Source organism: Typopeltis vanoorti, chromosome 23 (assembly GCF_054136105.1).
Source record: "Typopeltis vanoorti isolate ZY-2024b chromosome 23, IOZ_Tvanoo_1.0, whole genome shotgun sequence".
NCBI classification, from domain to species: domain Eukaryota; kingdom Metazoa; phylum Arthropoda; class Arachnida; order Uropygi; family Thelyphonidae; genus Typopeltis; species Typopeltis vanoorti.
In genome coordinates this window covers 6,826,080-6,845,362 of record NC_143571.1, presented here as the reverse complement: position 1 = coordinate 6,845,362, position 19,283 = coordinate 6,826,080, and the positions used below count along the sequence as shown (strand labels likewise).

General features: G+C 37.6%; 1 protein-coding gene across 1 annotated transcript in view; it reads right to left on the bottom strand.

Annotated features, from left to right (window-relative positions):
- Positions 1 to 19,283, bottom strand: part of LOC150093598 (tight junction protein 1-like) — a 712,683-nt gene that overhangs the window by 348,802 nt on the left and 344,598 nt on the right. Inside the window, exon 13 of the mRNA XM_090413230.1 lies at positions 13,679 to 13,742. Coding sequence (XP_090269356.1) covers positions 13,679 to 13,742 — 64 coding nt within the window. The remainder of the gene's footprint in view (positions 1 to 13,678; positions 13,743 to 19,283) is intronic.

Here is a 19,283-nt window from a genome sequence, read left to right as displayed (position 1 = left end):
TTTAAGGGTGTTTATGACTCCATATTTTTGTGCTGGGTGGTGATATGAATTCGCATGTACGTATTGGCCCGTGTGTGTCGGTTTTCGGTAGACCATGAAGGATAGATTGCCTGAAGGAAGATGTGTAACTAGTGTGTCTAGGAAAGGGGAGCGAATTTTGGTTTTCGATTTCAATGGTAAATTGTATGCGTTCGTGTTGTTTGTTTAGGTGGCTGAGGAATGTGTTTAGCGTTTGTCGACCGTGTGGCCAGATCGCGAACACGTCGTCAACGTATCTGAGCCAGATTGTAAGTCGAAGCGTGGCGGAATCAAGAGCCCTTTGCTCAAAGGTTTCCATGTAGAAGTTTGCGATTGGGGGGGGATAATGGTGAGCCCATGGCCGTACCTTCCTTTTGTAGGTAGAATTTGTTTTGCCACACGAAGTAACCGGACTTTAGTACGTGGGCAAAGAGGGCCGTAATGTCGGGCGGAAATTTGTTCTGTAGTAGGAGAATAGTGTCATTGATGGGGACATTAGTGAAAAGGGCAGAAAAGTCAAAACTGACTAATAAGTCGTCTTTGTCAAGTGTTATGTTTTTGATTATGTTTATAAAGTGTTGTGTGTTTTTTACGTAGGAGGGGGAATGACCTACCAACTCCTTGAGTGTTGCCGCTAATTTCTTGGCTAGGTGGTAATTGGGACTGTCTATTCCTTCCACTATTGGTCGAAGGGGCACATTTTGTTTGTGTATTTTCGGAACCCCATATATTCTGGGGGGGCGGGTGTAGTGGGGTTTGAGTTTTTTAACTGTGTCTGGTGGCCAAGAAGTGACGGACTTTAGTAGTTTTTCTGTTTTGTCCTTTATCCTCTTTGTTGGGTTATAATTTACCATTTTATATGTGTTGTTATCGGCTACTAGTTGGTTCATTTGCAGTATGTATGTTGACCTGTCAAGGACAACAGTGGCACTGCCTTTATCAGCTTTCGTTATTATTATGTTTTGTTTGGCTTTTAACGATTTAATTGCTGCTAATTCTGTTTTAGTCAGGTTGTTCTGTATGGTTTTCTTGGTATTTAGGACATTACTGGTTTCTAGTCGTATTTTGTCTGCTATGTTGTTAGGTAGGGATCTGATGCCTCTTTCAATGTGGTAGATAAAATCTAATTTGTTCACCTTTTTAGGCACTATTGCGTAGTTCAGTCCTTTATTCAGCAGCATGAGTTCACTGTTGTCCAGGGTGTGGCTTGATAAGTTAATCACATGGTTCTTGCTTGTCGGTGGTTGGTCGCTTCTTGTCTCCCTTGTTTGTTGTCCATTGTTGTTTCTCAGGGAGGAAGTCCTCTGATTGGCCGCCATATTTTGCCGTTGTTTCAACCTGTGGAATTTTTTCTTGAGTTTTTCTTTGTTCTTTTCCAGGGTATGCTTGGCCAAATTGTCAGTAATTCTTTCAAGTGTTTGTAGAATGTCTGGGTTAACATAGTTCAATAGTTCTGATTGTAATTCAGAAACTAGATTTTGTGTTGTAGCTAGGTTTTGGCGGGCTGTTTGGATCTGTTCTCTAAGCATTGCTTTTTCTGTGCAGTCATAGATACGGAGTGCCTTAGCGGACGTAAATTTCTTTTTTAGCCTTATGCAGATCGGAATGAGGTTATTGTCTCTGCATCTCTTTAAAAAGGCCAGCCGATTGATCAGGAGAGAAATACGAATCTTTAGCTTACCATAGCGATTGCAGCGCTTGTGGGTATCATTTCCATGGATGATCTGAATCCTTTCTTTTAGGCTTGCACGGTGATTCGAATGCATTTTTGGAAATTATGGAGACAACTACCGTGTTTGAATAAAAACTTTAGTTTACTATTACTAAATAGTAATAGTAAACTAAACAAAATACTATAGACAACTGTCTATAGTAGACAGTTGTCTACTATATTGCATCCGCTGCACCTGTAACTTACGGTACATTGGAGAAACAGGACGGACAATCCCTATACGCAAGAAAGAACACATTAGATGCATTAAATATAACCATTATGGTGAAGCAGGCCTCTCAGACCATGCACTCAACACCTTACACCAAATCAACTGGAAAAGCACCTGCTCCTTACACCGCACAAAAACATGGTACGAAAGAAAATTTAAAGAATCCTGCGAAATCCTGATAAACCACCCAAATATCAACAATAAAGATGGTATGAAAATTCCAAGGATCTCGATGGCACACATTCAGCCAACCTAATTTGAAAGATTCAACATAAGTCAGGACTCTAGCCAATCTGCTATTATTAGAAACCATTCCACTCCAACTGGCTGGAATGATGTTAATATATCTATATAGTAGACAACACAAATAATAGGACTCTAGCGTTGATGTATAGTTTTTTTTTTTTTTTCTTTTCACCAGAGGTCAGGCCAACAATTGTGGTAGCAGTTAGTCAGTGTCTTTAACGAACCAGTATGATTATAGTATAGCTTGTTTCTTGTGTATATTTGTACGCTCCAGAAGATGACCTTGACATAAAGGTCGAAACGTCGAATTGTAAAATTTTAGTAATAGTAAACTAAAGTTTTTATTCAAACACGGTAGTTGTCTCCATAATTTCCAAAAATGCATTCGAATCACCGTGCAAGCCTAAAAGAAAGGAAAGAATATTAACATTTAGGATAAAAACAGATAGAGGTAAAATAAATATAATTACAGTATATGTCCCAGAAGAAGGAAGAAAAGGAAAAACAGAAGCTTTCTATGAGGACTTAGGACAAATAATACAAGAAATAAAACCAAATGAAAAATTAATTATAATGGGAGACTTAAATGCAAGAATAGGAAATATACCAATAAATTGAATTATGCAAAGATTTAATGAAGAAAAAATAAACAATAATGGAGAAACATTGATACAATTCTTTGCAGATTAATAAGTTAAAAATAATGAATATATTTTATCAGCGTAATAAATTATTATTATTACGGGTGACTCCAGGGAGTCCTTAGACTCATCGAGGGAGGCCTTAAACATCATGTCCACGCAACTATACGGCATTCTCATAGTATCTATCATACCTTGCCTTGAACTCACTCGCCGTCATAGCACCCACAACAGACTATGGCAGCTTATTCCACTCATTTACCACTCTAAAAGTAAAGAACCCAGCTCTAACACCCTTGCTAACCACACTCTTTTCCAGCTTCCATAGGTGTCCCCTAGTTCTCCCACCACCAGTCCTGATCTCAAAAATATCCTCTGAATTAATCCTATAGAAACCCTTCAGCAATTTGTATGTCTCAATCATATCTCCCCTTTTCCAATTATCAACTAATTTCTGCAACCCACAAATCTTCAACCTATTCTCATAAGGTTCATTCCATAGACATGCTATCATCTTGGTCACTCGCCTCTGGATCCTCTCCACCTCCTCCCCATCAAGAAGAAACCTAGGTGACCAAATTTGGGCACAGTACTGGAGATGAGGTCTTATCAAGGCTCGGTACAGAGGTACAATAACTTGCTTGTCTCTGCTCGTCAAAGTATTTTTCAACAACTAAGTAAGTCGATGAGCTGATTTAGTCACTTTTGCAATGTCTCCCCTAAACTTTATCTCCCTATCCACCAACACTCCCAAATCCCTGGCCTCATCGATCTCCTGGCGTACAGATCCATCAATGTGGTATACTGCTGCTAATCTTTTCACACCAAAATGCATAACCTTACATTTTGTCACATTAAATTGACATCCATTCTCCTTAGCCCAGAATCCAATCAATCCAAGTTGTCCTGCAAGATTTTGACATCTTCTGCATTCACTATTGCCCTACCCAACTTTGCATTATCAGCGAACAAATGAACTGTTCCTGTTAGATCCTTCCCTATATCGTTAAAGAACAAATTAAACAGCAGTGGTCCAAGAACAGAACCCTGTGGCACACCACTAGTCACAGGCCGTCTATTGGACTCTACCCCTGAATAAACTACTCTCTGATATCTCTCCATCAACCACCCACCTATCCATCTCACCAACCCTACATCCATTCCCATATGTTGTAGTTTACGGATTAGAATTCCATGCGGTATCCTGTCAAATGCCTTAGCCAGGTCCAGCAGTATCACTGTAAACCCATTACCCTTATCCAGTTCAGCCATCACTGTGTTATAAAAATTGAGCAAGTTACCGAGGCATGATCTACCCTTCACAAAGCCATGCTTTCCCCCGTACAGTATCTCATTTTCATCAATCCATTCCTGTATTTTTCCCTTGACTACTTTCTCCAAGACCTTGACAACGACTCCTGATATGCTGATCGGTCGGTAATTTGCAACAGTAGTCTTGGATCCTCCTTTATGCAGTGGAACTATTTTCCCCTCTTTCCACACCTTTGGAACTAAACCAGACCCGAGACTCAGATTAAACAACATGGTCAAGGGCACTGATAATTGTTTAGCCGCTTCATGTAAGACCCGTGCTGGTATACCATTCAATCCCACAGATGTATTCACATTAAGGTTCTGTAATAGACTATTCACGTCCACTTCATTCATCACAATTCCTGCATAAACTAATGGTTCATTCATTTTTTCAATGTCACCACCTGGATGATATACTCTTGCAAAGTGCTCGCTCAGTAATTCCACTATATCGACTGATTCAGTGACCTCCTTACCATCGTCATTCCTTAAAATCATTTTGCTGTGTACAGTTTGTTTTTTTTTGGTTGCAGCATATTGAAAGAAGTGTTTGGGATTCTCTTTAGCTTGCATAGCTAGTTTCCTTTCATAATCCGCTTTTGCTTTTTTTACCACACTCGTTACCCTTCTGGCTTGCACTTTATACCATTCGTGTGCCTGCAGGTCACTTCTTTCCTTAAATTCCCTCCACAGTTGTTTCTTTTTTTGCAGCTCAAGCTTAATGGTGTTATTCATCCATTTAACCTCTACTTGTTTTACTATTCGGACCCTAGGTATACAATCAGCAATAACCTCCTATAAATGCTCCTTGACCACTTCTCATGCTCTATCAACATCCAGCCCTTGCAGTTGTACATGCCATGGCACTGATCCAAGCAATCTCCTAAGCTTGTCATACTTGCCAGCACGGTAATTCCACATATACCCTGTCTTAATTGAAAATTCCACACCTTTAGCCACCTATCCAGTCAAGACCTTATGATCACTCTCACCAATAGGTGGCAACATGGTCATATTCATTACAGTCACATTCTCAGATGCTATTACCAGGTCAAGCACTCTCACACTCCTAATATTTTCAAGTACATGCTGTCTCAGATAGTTATCCCTTAATAATTGAGTAAAATCCATTTCCTTCCTCACATGTGTCCTCTCCTCCTTCCAATCAATGTTACCATAGTTGAAATCCCCCATAATAATTACCCTCCTTCCACTCATTTCATCAATTTCCCTATGCATACTATCTCGACCATCTATTCCATCACCTGGTCTATAGCAACACCCAACTGCATATTTTGTTCTGCCTGTCTCAATCTCACACTAAATACCCTCAAATGAGCTCTTTTCACTATCCTTCGATACAATTCTCCTTGGCTGGAGTTCATCAGCTATTATCAGCTTCCCCCATTTTATTCTCTCTGTCCCTCCTAAACACACTATCACCTACACATTCTATCCCACTAACTATATCATCTTCTGTCAGCCATGTTTCACTATTGCCAATAGCCTGTGGCCAGGAAGAGCCAATCAAGGCCAAAAATTCTTCCTTCTTGTTCCTAATACTCCTGGCATTAGTATACATGAAATGCAGAGGTCCCTTTGTCCCACCTCTATCTTGATGCATTATTCTAACTATTCCATTCCGATTTCTTGTCCTTAGTACTGGCTTGCGTACATTATATACATTCTTATACTCAACTGTCTCACTGATGTCCGCATATCCCCCCCCCCCCCCGGTAGTTCTAGTTTCCCTGGTTCTACACATCCATTTCACTTCATTCGGCAACACTTTTTCCAGTTCCGCACACCAAATCCATTTAAATGCAGGCCATCCATCTTGTACAAATCCTTTTGCCCATCAAACTCATTCCACATGTCCATGAATTCCAAACCACACCGTCCGCATAACCTGTGCATAAAGTCATTTGCGATTATGGCCCTCCTTCTAAACTCCTCTCTGTCATACCGTGGCAACAGACTCGCCATCCTAACTCTGTTACTCTTTTCTTTCGCTACCTTTAACAATACTTTCATGTCCTCTCTCATAAAAAATGTATTTCCTTTCAATTCATTCGTACCCACCACAACTATCAATTCTTTCATCCTCTGTTTTTGCAACATTATGTTGTTTTTGTAAAAACAACATAAGCAGTGAACAAAATGTAAAAGATAATTGGATGATTTTTAAAACAAATTTAACTGAAATAGCAACAGAGGTATTAGGGGTAAAAAACAAATAGCAAAATCAAGAAGATGGACTCCATGGTTTAATGAAGAAATAAAAATATTAACAAAAGAAAAATATCAAAAATATCTACAAATGAAAACAACAGATAATTGGAATGAATATAAAAAAATAAGAAATAAAGTTAATCAAACGAAAATAGAAAGCAAAAATTAATTTTGGGAATCATACACAAAAGAACTTAAACATGATTTCTATGGTATACAGAAACAAATGTGGAGATTTATTAATACACAAAAGAAGGAAGAAACGGAATATATCCCAATATTAAAAGTAGAAATAGAGGAATTAAGTAAACAAACAAATCAAGAAGGAGTTAGCCTGGTTGGCTGAGTGGTTAGTGTATCTGCTCTCCAGCCAAAAGGTTGCGGGTTCGAATCCCGCCATGGGCATTTGTGATTGTCTGTGAAAATACTAGTGGTGGTGTAGTTGTGGTTTCTTGTAGTTATGAATTGAATTGGGGAGACAGAGAGTTGTAGAGTAGGTAGACTCATCCATAATAATAAAATAGATAGAATAATAAAACAAGTCTATAGTTGGAAACCAAAGAATAAGAGAAGAACAGGAAGACTTAGAAAAGACTAAAAGATACCATTAAAGAAGATGAGGTCTTAGTTGCAACAGATATCACATCTAATGCATTAAGAAGAAGATATTAAGGAAAATTATAATAAAAATATAATTTTCTTTAATGCTATCATAATGATGTAAATCAGCATAAGTAAATCTGTTGCTTAAATACTAGTATTTACCTTTTCCTCCAATAGCAGTATTTTATGACACTAAGAAATTTTACATTTTATATTATTCTCTTTTACTGAAAAAAAAAAAAATATATATAGATGGATGCTCCCAAAGTAAAATACGTAATTAACTACTTTTCTTGTGAACCATTCAAAAGTAAACTGTAATCAGAAATATCATGTCGTTAACAACTGACTAAATGGGCTAACAACCTCAGCTATGCAGACGAATAGTGTTAATAGAGTCATCATTAGCCAAGGCGCAACAACACTTTCTTTGATAAACTATGCCAAGCTGCAAAAATATTTGGATTGACAGTTAAATGAAAATTAAACTAAATACTCACAAATATAGTACAAGGTTCCATCATTACAGAATACAACCAACCTTTAGAAAAAGTATAAGACTACCAATACTTAGTCTCAGATATAAATAATACTGTAAATGACACATTATTAAGAAACTATAAAGCTCTCAATCAACACAGGAATCTAATAAATATATCAAAATCAACCTCATTACCTTGGAGAAAAAAATTAGGTTTTATTAAAGCAACCTCTCAAGCTATCTTCTTATATGGTGGAGAAATGTAGAACGTTTCTGCCTCTAAAAGCAAGAAGAAACATTAATAACTTCGGTACAACCTGCTTAAGACTGTTGCTCCTGGAAGAATCATATTTGTAATTCCACTATTTTAGAAGAAGCAAACCAAAAACCCTTGAATGAAACCCAATGCAGACATCAACTTGATTGGCTTGGACATCAACTGAAACATCCTCCTCCTCCATAATTTATATCTTATTTTTATATGCCCCTCAAATGAACAAAGATGGAGAGCAAGACTAACTAAATAATTCTGGCAGTATATAAACCACCTTATCAGCACAGATACTCTCAATCTAGATCTCTCCATGAAAAATACCTCAACTGGCTCAAAACAGAGATGGCTGGAAAGCTACACACAATTAACTTTTTCTTATTCCTATTTATTTAGTTCATTTCCCTATTTACAATTTACAATTTGCAAAGAAACCATGATGATGAACAAGTGACTATATAGCGTATCCTCACCCACCAAAGAGCTGTGGATTCAAAACTTGCAATAGACATGGAAGTTTGTAATTGTTATTAGGTGATAGATGAATTTCTTCCTCTGAAAACTGAGGAAAAGGTAAAGACTAGTATTGCAGCCACAGGTGACAATTCAGCTAATGCTGATTTACATCATTATGATAACATTTAGGTAATTTTATTATCATTTTCTTTATATAATTACTCAAAAATGCACCTGTGATCTTAAAATAGCTTTGTTAATGATAAAAGTGTACAACATGTCTTTCCTATGTAGGAAAAGTGGGGTCATTTTCAAAATCACATGCATTCAGTAACTGAAACTGAATGCAGTGTGTGTGTGTGTGTGTGTGTGTGTGTGTGTGTGTGTGTGTGTGTGTGTGTGTGTGTGTGTGTGTGTGTGTGTCTAAGTACACAGGAAAACAGTGAACGGTTCACAGAATAAATATTCTTAAATATGGTGCCCTATCTCCCTAAACCACCCTATTTCAATTTTGTAATTATTTTTGTAAATTTTGTGATGATGGAATATTGATATTCCATCATCAGAACCTATAGTATCAAAGTAAGAAAGAATATTTATACCTTTTTAAGATGACACAGAAATTAGCAAACTCACCAATCAATAAAATATTACTTTCACTGTATACGAATAAAAATATTATGAAAAGCTGATTAAAATCTAAATAAATAATACACGGATCTTTTTCTTCTTAATCTTTCCCTCTTTTATCTTTACAGTGTTGAGGGTTTCTATTCCTTATAACCACAACCATTATACAAGGATAATGGAGATAGTATGCATAAGCAAATAGAAGAAATGAGTGGAAGGAGGGTAATTATCATGGGAGATTTCAACTATGGTAGCACTGATTGGAGGGAAGAGAGGAAGGAATTGGATTTTATGCGGTTATTAAGGGATAACTATCTGCAACAGCACGTGATGGAAAATACTAGGGGTCAGAGAGTGCTTGACCTAGTAATTGCATCATTCGTTACAGCCAACTCCATCTGAGGATTTGGCTGTAACGAATATGACCACATTGCCACCAAATGGTGAGAGTGATCATAGGGTCTTGACTTGGGAGGTGGCTAAAGGTGTGGAATTTACAATTAAGACATGGTACATGTGGAATTATCAGGCTGGTAAGTATGACAAGCTTAGGAATTTGATTGGTTCAGTACCATGGCATGTAAAACTGCAAGGGCTAGATGTTGATAGTTCATGGGAGGCAGTTAAGAAGTGTTTGCATGAGGCAATGACTGACTGTATACCTAGAGTTCGAATAATAAATCAAGTAGAAATTAAATGGATGAATAACACCATTAAGCTTGAGCTGGAAAAAAAGAAACAACTGTGGAGAGAATTTAAGGAGAAAGGTGACCTGCATGCACATGAACAATATAAAGCCCAGGCCAGAAGGGTAACAAGTGTGGTAAGAAAAGCAAAAGCGGATTATGAAAGAACATTAGTCATGCAGGCTAAAGAGAATCCCAAACAGTTTTTCCGATATGTTGCAAGTAAAAGAAAAAATGTATACGGTAGATTGATTTTAAAGAATGGCGATGGTAGGAAGGAAACCGAATCAGTTGATATATTAGAATTACTGAGTGAGCACTTTGCAAGAGTTTATCATCCAGGTGGTGACATTGCAGAAATAGAAGAACCAACAGCTTATACGGGAATTGTGGTGAATGAAGTGGAGGTGAATAGTCTATTACAAAACCTCAATGTCAATTCATCTGCAGGATTGGATGGTATACCAGCTCGTGTCGTACGAGAAGCGGCTAAAGAATTGTCAGTGCCTTTGACCATTTTGTTTAACTTGAGTCTCGGGTCTGGGTTAGTCCCAAGGGGGTGGAAAGAGGGGAAAACAGTTCCACTGCATAAAGGAGGTTCCAAGACTGCTGTTGAAAATTACTGACCGATCAGCATATCAGGAATTGTTGTCAAGGTCTTGGAGAAAATAGTCAAGAGGAAAATACAAGATTGGATAGATGAAAATGGGATACTGTATGGGGGACAGCATGGTTTTGTGAAGGTTAAATCATGCCTCAGTAACTTGCTCATGTTCTAAAGCACAGTGATGGCTGAACTGGATAAGGGTAACGGGTTTACAGTGATTCTACTGGACCTTGCTAAAGCCTTTGATACAGTTTGATGCAGTTTACTGATTAGAATTCCACATGGAATTCTAATCAGTAAACTGCAGCATATGAGAATGGATATAGGGTTGCTGAGATGGATCGGAGGGTGGTTGATGGAGAGATATCAGAGAGTTGTTTATTCAGGAGTAGAGTCCAAAAGATGACCTGTGACTAGTGGTGTGCCGCAGGGTTCTGTTCTTGGACCGTTACTGCTTAATTTGTTCATTAACGATATAGGAAAGAATCTGAGAGGAACTGTGCATCTGTTTGTGGATGATACAAAGTTAGGTAGAGCAATAGTGAATGCTCAGGATGTCAAAATTTTGCAAGGTGATTTGGATAGCTTGGAGGACTGGGCTAAGGAGAATGGATGTCAATTTAATGTGGAAAAATGTAAGGTTTTGCATTTTGAGGTGAAAAAATTAACAGTAGTATACCACATTGATGGATCTGTACTCCAGGAGATTGATGAGCCCGGAGATTTGGGAGTGTTGGTGGATAGGGGGTTGAAGTTTAGGGGACACATCGCAAAAGTGGCAAAATCAGCTCATCAAATCACTTGGTTGCTGAAAAACACTTTAATGAGCAGAGACAAACAGGTTATTGTTTCTCTGTCTCGAGCCTTGATAAGACCCCATCTAGATTACTGTACCCAGATATGGCCGTCAGGGTTTCTTCTCGATGGGGAAGAGTATCCAGAGACAAGAGACCAAGATAATAGCAGGACTATGGAATGAACCTTATGAGAACAGGTCGAAGATTTGTGGGCTGCAGAAATTTGGTTGATAGGCAGAAAAGGGGTGATATGATTGAGACATTCAAATTACTGAAGGGTTTCTATAAGATTAATTCAGAAGATATTTTTGAGAATAGGTGGTAGTGGGAGGACTAGGGGCCATCCATGGAAGCTTGGTAAGAGTGTGATTAGCAAGGGTATTAGAGCTGGGTTTTTTACTTGGAGAGTGATAAATGAGTGGAATAAGCTGCCAGAGTCTGTTGTGGGTGCCATGACTGTAAATGAGTTCAAGGTGAAGTATGATAGATACTATGAGAATGCCATATAGTTGTGTGGACATGATGTTTAGGGCCACCCTCGATGAGTCTAAGGACTCCTTGGAGCTGTCCGTAATAATAATAATAATAATAATAAGGTGGATGGCGCTATTCCTCCCGGTATATCCTATGTCTGTAGAAGCATTATATTCTCAAGGCTGGTTTACCTGCTTGCAGGAGGAAAATCCCTGCCGTCCACGCCCAAGACCAGCTAACTTGGCTATGTCTGAGAAAGATCTAATTCATATTTGTGACAGGAATCGAACCCAGGACACTCCTTTCCCAGACATATGGTTGTGAAGGGCATATCCACTCAGCTAACCACGTAATACATAGATACATAATAAAATTATATTTTGTGAAATTTATTTTGCACTGCATTTACTTTTCATATATTGCTATTAATTTTAATTTTTTAGCAAATAATATTTTCAGCAAATTTTTCCCATGATCAATAGGTCGGTCGATGATTTTTCTTGTGTTGACTTTTCCCTGAGATGAATTGTTCCTGAACCAAGACATTAAATATCCATGTCTCCAGTGGAATTCAAACCCACAACATTGGACTATTTGCTTGACTGGCAAGATTAGTGTTATAAAAGAATAAGAATTAAGAAGATATTTTGTCCTCAGTTTGTGCAACATTCACAGTGCAATACTTCTGAAAATACTTTCCTTTGAAACACAGTTTCAATGTTGAAATTGATGCTTGTTGAACAAAATGTACTCTTGTTTTTGTGACCTTTCTACATTCCACTATTCTAGATGTATTTATCCTCTGATTGGAAATTGGCCTGTAAGAATTCTTAAGTTGATTTTGACATACGAGGTAGGACAATTTAATTCCTGGAATGGCCACGTAGTGCTACCCATGTGGTGATTTGGTTGGAGTGAATTTTGGCATGTTGGCTGTTAAGGTTACAAAGAAATCCAAAGTGTCTTGTCCATGGGAACAAGTAAAACATTCAACGAACCATAACTACAGTAAGAGTTTGAAAGTAATTTGTTTTCAAAAAAGCTCCATGTAAAGGTTTGCTGAGAATGAGGGAAGAGATGGGTCAGCCTGTCCCTCTTACCAGCTTCAAAGAACACAGGTAGTCTGTTTGTGTCATCTTTGCTATTTTTAATAGACTGATTGTTCTGCTTTGATTAGAATCCAGGACCATCAAGACTATAATGCATTTTTGAAATGTAACAAGTCTGGCCTTAGTTCTCATGTACTGACACTAGACATGGAGTTCATTGGAACCAAACAAAGGTTTTGATTCTTCATTCCAGCAGGTTCAAATTTGGTCATTTTTTGAAACATATGAAACATTACAAACTCACACAAACCTTAAGCACTCTGACTGTATGCCAGTCTCCAAGTTTTGGGAAGTGAACACTATTAATTATTCATAATTTTTTTTACAGCTTTTACAACTGATCCGTCAAACTCTAATAGTGTAATCCTATCAACTCAGCTGTGATTGAGACATGAGCTAGTAGCCACATGATTCATGTTTTGAATGTAGTTACCGGTCTGTCTCTGTGATAAGGTTCATGTTATACTGGATGAAAGATATTGGAGTTTTATTTATTTATTTATTTTTCATGTGTAGTCATGAAAGTTTCTAAAAATATCTTGTGCAATGAAAATATGTAAACACCTATTAGAGCTGGAGTGAGAATAATGCAAAAAAAAATAACAATTGTATAATGAGTTAAGATTTGGTTTTTAGACTAAAAAAGCAATCCTTATATACTGTTAGTTTGAACTGCACAGTACAAGACCAGAATTCTTTGATTGTAGAAAATGGATATAGCCATGCTCTTCGGAAATTATTACTGTCATATCTGCCAGTTAGTCCACAGTAAGACAAGCATATGAATAAAGAAACATTGATTCATGGTTGCATAAACAGGAGTCCCATTTGCAGGTAAGCATTCAAATTTTTTTTTTTTTTTCAGTTCTTAAATTTTTGTATTCTATTAATTAGTTATGTCAATCAATTTGTTCTTTCCTTTTATGTTGAGCATACATCCATTATTCACCCATTAAACAAACCAGCATTTTACTGTAACACAGATAATTTCCAAACATGTTAGTTTATTACTGTTAGTACTATTAAGTTGTCTGTGAATAACAATAATTTTAAAATTCAGCTTGAAAAAAATTTCCAACTAATTCTACAACCAGCATTTTGTATAATCTAAAATAATGTTTAAAGAAATAATAATCAAAATTAATCATAAACTTGGAAAACAAAACTTACAATGTGTTGTTCATTCGGCGAGAATGAAGCTCATTGATAAACTGATCTCTCCTTCCATCTAATTCTGAAAACAGAATTTCAAAATGGTGCAACCTTGTCATTATCAAATACACATTCACACTCAAACTGACAAGAAAACATTTATTTTAATATTTTAAGCAAACTGATTTAGTTTTTAATTCACAACTGCTTATAATTGAAAGTAGTGAACAGAAGAGAAGAGAATGGACACAGTATATGTAAAAGCTTGACAAGGAGAGTAATGAGACAGTATTTTATGGAAATAACATGATCTGAAGGATGACTGAAGAGTATGATAGAACCATGTTTCCAGAATGAAGATTAAAGATGCTAATGATATTATCAGAATGCAGAAAGAGAGAAACAGTGGATAGTTTTGGTGTGTGTGTGTGTGTGTGTGTGTGTGTGTGTGTGTGTGTGTGTGTGTGTGTGTGTGTGTGTGTGTGTGTGTGTGTGTGTGTGTGTGTGTGTAAGAGAGAGAGAGAGAGAGAGAGAGAGAGAGCAAAAATTGTATATATATATCTGTTGCTAGAGAATAACGGTAGCAAATACAGAACTATGATAGCAAGTAAGTCGATCTGTAGGTTCTCTAGAAAGAAGAATGGCATGCAGTTTATAGATGTATGGATTTAATAGACTAAAAGGAATTGTGCATATACAACTATAGCTTGCATGTGAAGGATTGTGGAGTTTGAGGTGATTGATTTGAATGAATTTGAAGCAATTCTAGAAGATGTTGTCCGGTGACAAAATTAAAGTAACAAATCATTTAAAGTTAGAGAAAGTAAGCATCATGTATGTGAGCATTCTGAAGGGCCGGATATTAGACTAGTGCACTGGATTGGAGATTGGCTATCTGATAGGTATCTGCAAGTTGTGTATGGAGGAGCAATATCACAGAAGAGGAAAGTCATTAGTGGTGTGCCTCAGGGATCTATTTTAGGACCATTGCTGTTTAACCTGTATGTTAACAATACTGGGGAAGATTTGGATGAGGATATTCAGTTGTTTGCAGATGATGCAAAGTTGGGATGAACTATGAAGAGTAGAGAAGATGTTGTGGCCTTACAAATACTTGAACAGATTGAGTAAATGGGAATGGGAATTGGGATACCAGTTGAATGCTACAAAATGTAAGGTTTTAAAATTTGGGAAACAAAGATGGGATGTAGAATTTATGCTTGGTGGGGATATATTGTTGGAGGTGGAGAAAATAAGAGATCTTGGGGGGGGGGGGGGGTTGAGTTGTGATTGACTAAGGTAGTTTCTGATCTCTGGACTGTTGAATATGAAAAAAGGTTGAAAAGATGCAATTTACAGAGTCTTGTGGATTGGAGGAAGGGGTAGGTGATATAATAAACACATATAAGTTGATATAGGATTGCTTTGCATTAACGTTGAAGAGGTTTTTCATAAAATGGGGGGAGAGGGGGAGATTGAGAAAGAACAAGAGGTTCTTCCCTTCATCTGGAAGCTGTATAAGGAGGGTGTGAGCAAGGGAGTGAGAACCAGGTTTTTCACATAGAGAGCTGTGAATGATTGGAATGCATTGCCTGAGAGTGTGGTGTCTGGAGAGAATTTGAATGCATTCAAGGGAATTTATGATGAGTTGTGTGTATGACAACAGGATCTTCTACAATGGGTCTTTGACTCCATGGGATCTTAGGAAAATAATAATAATAAAAAAGTGTCACAATGAGAATGATTGAAAGTTGTGAATGTAGTTCCTCAAGTTTCAAATAGGAAGCATAATTTAGGAATAATCTAGGAATTATTACAATTCATGTGCTATGCAGAATCATCAGTAAAAAAAGTGAGACAGAAGTTTTTAGTACTGGTTAATTTGAAAAGGATAAACATTGGTTTAGCCTTGTCAAATTAAGAATGTAAAGATAAGGTATTTTCCTGTATGATAGGCAAAACAAAATATGGGGGGGGGGGGAGTTTGCTGTTAATGATAACAAAAGAGTTCCATCTGCTTTCCCACAACTTTTCTCTATATGTGCAGCTGGTTTATGCAGTTGCTGCTGCACTAATTCACAGATAATTACCTAAAACACATAATAGAGGGGATTCTTTAGATTGGGAGTATTGCATTTGTTGACAGCACTAGAGGATTTGCTCATAACCCAGAGCTTGGTCACTTTGCCTCTGAGTCATTAGAGTGATTATGCAGTACTGAAGTGGACTGGGACATGAGCAAATTCCTCTGGTGCTGTCAACAAATGCAATACATGTTCTACACACACACACATGTGTGTGTAGAACATGCATCCCTTCAATATGTCCCAGAGCAGACTTACTAACTACCTGCTCAGTGCCAGAGCATTAGAAGCAGTAAAGGAAGCATAGTTGCAATGCACAGAAAAAGATTATAACATAAATGAAGGAAGCAGTATCGGATACATTTTGGAAAATTATGGAGATAACTACTATGCTTGAGTAAAAGTATCAGAATACATATCAAGAATAGAAAGATAAATTAGTGTGGGAGAAATTAAATGAATGAGTAGTATCAGTAAGGGCTCAATTTAGTGAGTACGGGCATGGCAAACTCGAGGCACCTGATGCTGGACCATGCCTTACTTCATGTAATATACATCTGTTATATTATCTGTAGACTGGTCCCTCCCCTTCTTTCTTTGCTTTTTTCTTCTCTTCTTGCTCCTTCCCTCCCTCCCAATGCTATTAGAGTATTCGAGGGATAGGGATGAATCTATCCTTTTTGCTATGTCATTTTGTCTTATGCAGCCACCGAAAAGGACAAGCTAGTCCCAATAGATGATGGTCCCAAGTCCAGATAAATGGCAAGGGTTGACATCAGGAAGGGCATCCAGTCATAAAACTTCATTGCCAGCTCTAGCTATGATGAAATGAGTTGAAAAGAAAGTGATACAAAGGCTAGGGAATACTCCTTAAGCGAATACACGCAGCTACATCGCCCTACAACTGTGAGAAGTGGAGGAGGGCTACTGCATCAAGCGCGGATGCGGTTAAAGAAGCAAGCCCATCAGGTGGAGAGAATGTTGCGAGTGGGAATAGTGAATGTTGGAAGCATGACTGGAAGGGGAAAAGAGGTGGCAGAAATGATGAGGAAGAGGAAGTTGGACATTTTATGTGTGCAGGAGACAAGGTGGAAGGGTGAAAAGGCAAAGGAACTGGGAGACAGGTATAAATTGTTCTACTCTGGAGCGACTAAAGAGGGAAGAAATGATATCGGAATTGTGATGTGTGGCAGAATAAAAGACAACGTACTGGAAGTGGGTAGGAGGAAAGACAGGATCATGTGAATGAAACTGGGTCTTGGAGAAGAGCAAGTGGTTGTCTTATGTGTATATGTCCCACATGTTGGCTGTACAGCAAAGGAAAAAGATGAGTTCTGGAACATGCTAGATGAAGAAATGAGGGAACTGGAAGAAAACGAGATCGTGATTGTTGGAAGAGACTTGAACGGACATATAGAATGAAAGACAGAATAGTGACCGTGAAAGGGTGCTGGCACCCATGGGTTGGGAATGATGAACCAAGAAAGAGAGAGAATTGTGGACTTCGCAGTAGCATTTGATCTGGCAATTGTGAACTAATTTTTTTGCAAGAGGGAAGAACATTTAATAACATTTAGAAGTGGTAATAACAGCAGTTCACAGATTGACTTTATTTTGACTAGAAGAAAACCTCTTAAGGAAGTGACAAATTGTAAGGTAATCTCAACAGATCAAGTGGCGTAGCAATACCGCCTGCTGTGCACAGACTTTAAAATAGGGTTGAAGATAAGAACCTTTGGAGGTCACTGGATGAAGGCAATTAAGTGGCTTCACTTAAAAGAAGAGAGTGTAAGGAACCATTTTAAGGAGAGGATGTTAGAAAGGATTTCAGATGGACCAGAAAGTGTACAAGATTGGTGGAGACATAATTCAAATGCAATTCTGAGCTGTGCAATCAAGGTGCTTGGTGAAACATCTGGAAAGATTAGAAAGCAGGAGGGTAGGTGATGGAATAATAATGTACAAGAAGCAGTGACAGCTAAGAGGAAGGCAAATCAGAAGTAGGATGAGTCAAGAGTGGAAGAGAACAGAGGTACACAGAGAGAAAGCGAGAAGCCAAGAGAGAGATAAAATGAGAAGCCAAGAGAGAGAAAGCAAGAAGCCAAGAGAGTTGTTGCGCAGGCAAGAGCCATGGCATATCAAGATCTTTATGATCAATTAGAAACAAAGGAAGGACAGAGAAAAATTTATCGATTAGCAAAATGTAGACATAAGCATCAAAGGACATCTCACATGTGAGGCACATCAAAGATTCTGGAGGAACAGGACCGGCTCTACTGGCGGTGCAACATGTGCATTTGCACAGGGTGCAAAGTTGATTTTGGGGAGGGGGGGGACTAAATTGGCCTGATCGACATGAAAAATAAATTATAAAGTCATTCATTTCTTCTCTTTTGAAACCAGACTTCAGAATGTCATTAGTTAAATTTTTACATAATAAAACTTCATTGTACTGTACATTTTTTAAAAAATCATAATGATCTAAAATAATACAGTATTATGTTGCTTTTAATATCCACTGTCAGTGTTAATATCAGACGACGTGGAAATAGATGAAGACCTCTTATCTTGCATTTATTTCCAATTCCATTGTTGACCTTGATCTCAGAGTAAATCTCATTTAACCAATGAGGCCAAACGATCATAATGAAATAATTGGTTAAGAGTAAAGCTTGAAATGTGGAAAGACAGCAGGAGTAGATGATATTTGACCAGAAATGCTGAAATATGGTGATATAAAAGTCTTACAGTGGCTGCACTGCATAGTTCAGAAAGCCTGGACAGAGGGACAAATTCCCAATGATTGGAGTAGAGCTCTACTAGTACCCATATATAAAAAGGGAAATAAAACTGAATGTGAGAATTACAGAGGTATTTCCCTACTGAGTGTTCCTGGCAAGATTTATGTAAGTATACTTCAGAAACGGTTCAGAAGAACTGTGGAAGAAAAGCTTGGTGAAGAACAAGCTGAATTCAGGCCAAATAGAGGCTGTGAGGATCAGATCTTCACTTTACAACAAATAGTTGAGAAAGCATGGGAATATAACAAAGATCTGTATTTAAGTTTTGTCGATTTGGAAAAGGCATATGACAAGGTGCCAAGAGAGAAGCTATTCAATACGCTACAGTTATATGGTGTCAATGGGGCATTATATCAAGCAATACTTAGTCTTTATTTGAGTTGTAAGTCAGCAGTTAGAATTGAAGGAAGTACAGGAAGATGGTTTAATGTTAAATCTAATGTGAGAGAAGGATGTACATTATCCCCTCTGTTATTCATTATCTATATGGATCACATTATGAAGGAAAGTGGTATTAAACATGATATCAGAATTGGAGATGTTAATGTCAGCTATTTAATTTATGCGGACGATGTTATAGTTCAAATAAATCAGCTACAAGTTTGGAAGATCCTCTGACTAAATTGTATAACTGTTGTAATAGATATGGTATGAAGGTCAGCATTAAAAAGACAAAGACAATGAAAATAGGTAGAATTGTTGAAAATTTCCACTGTTTTGTGAACGGGGAACCTGTGG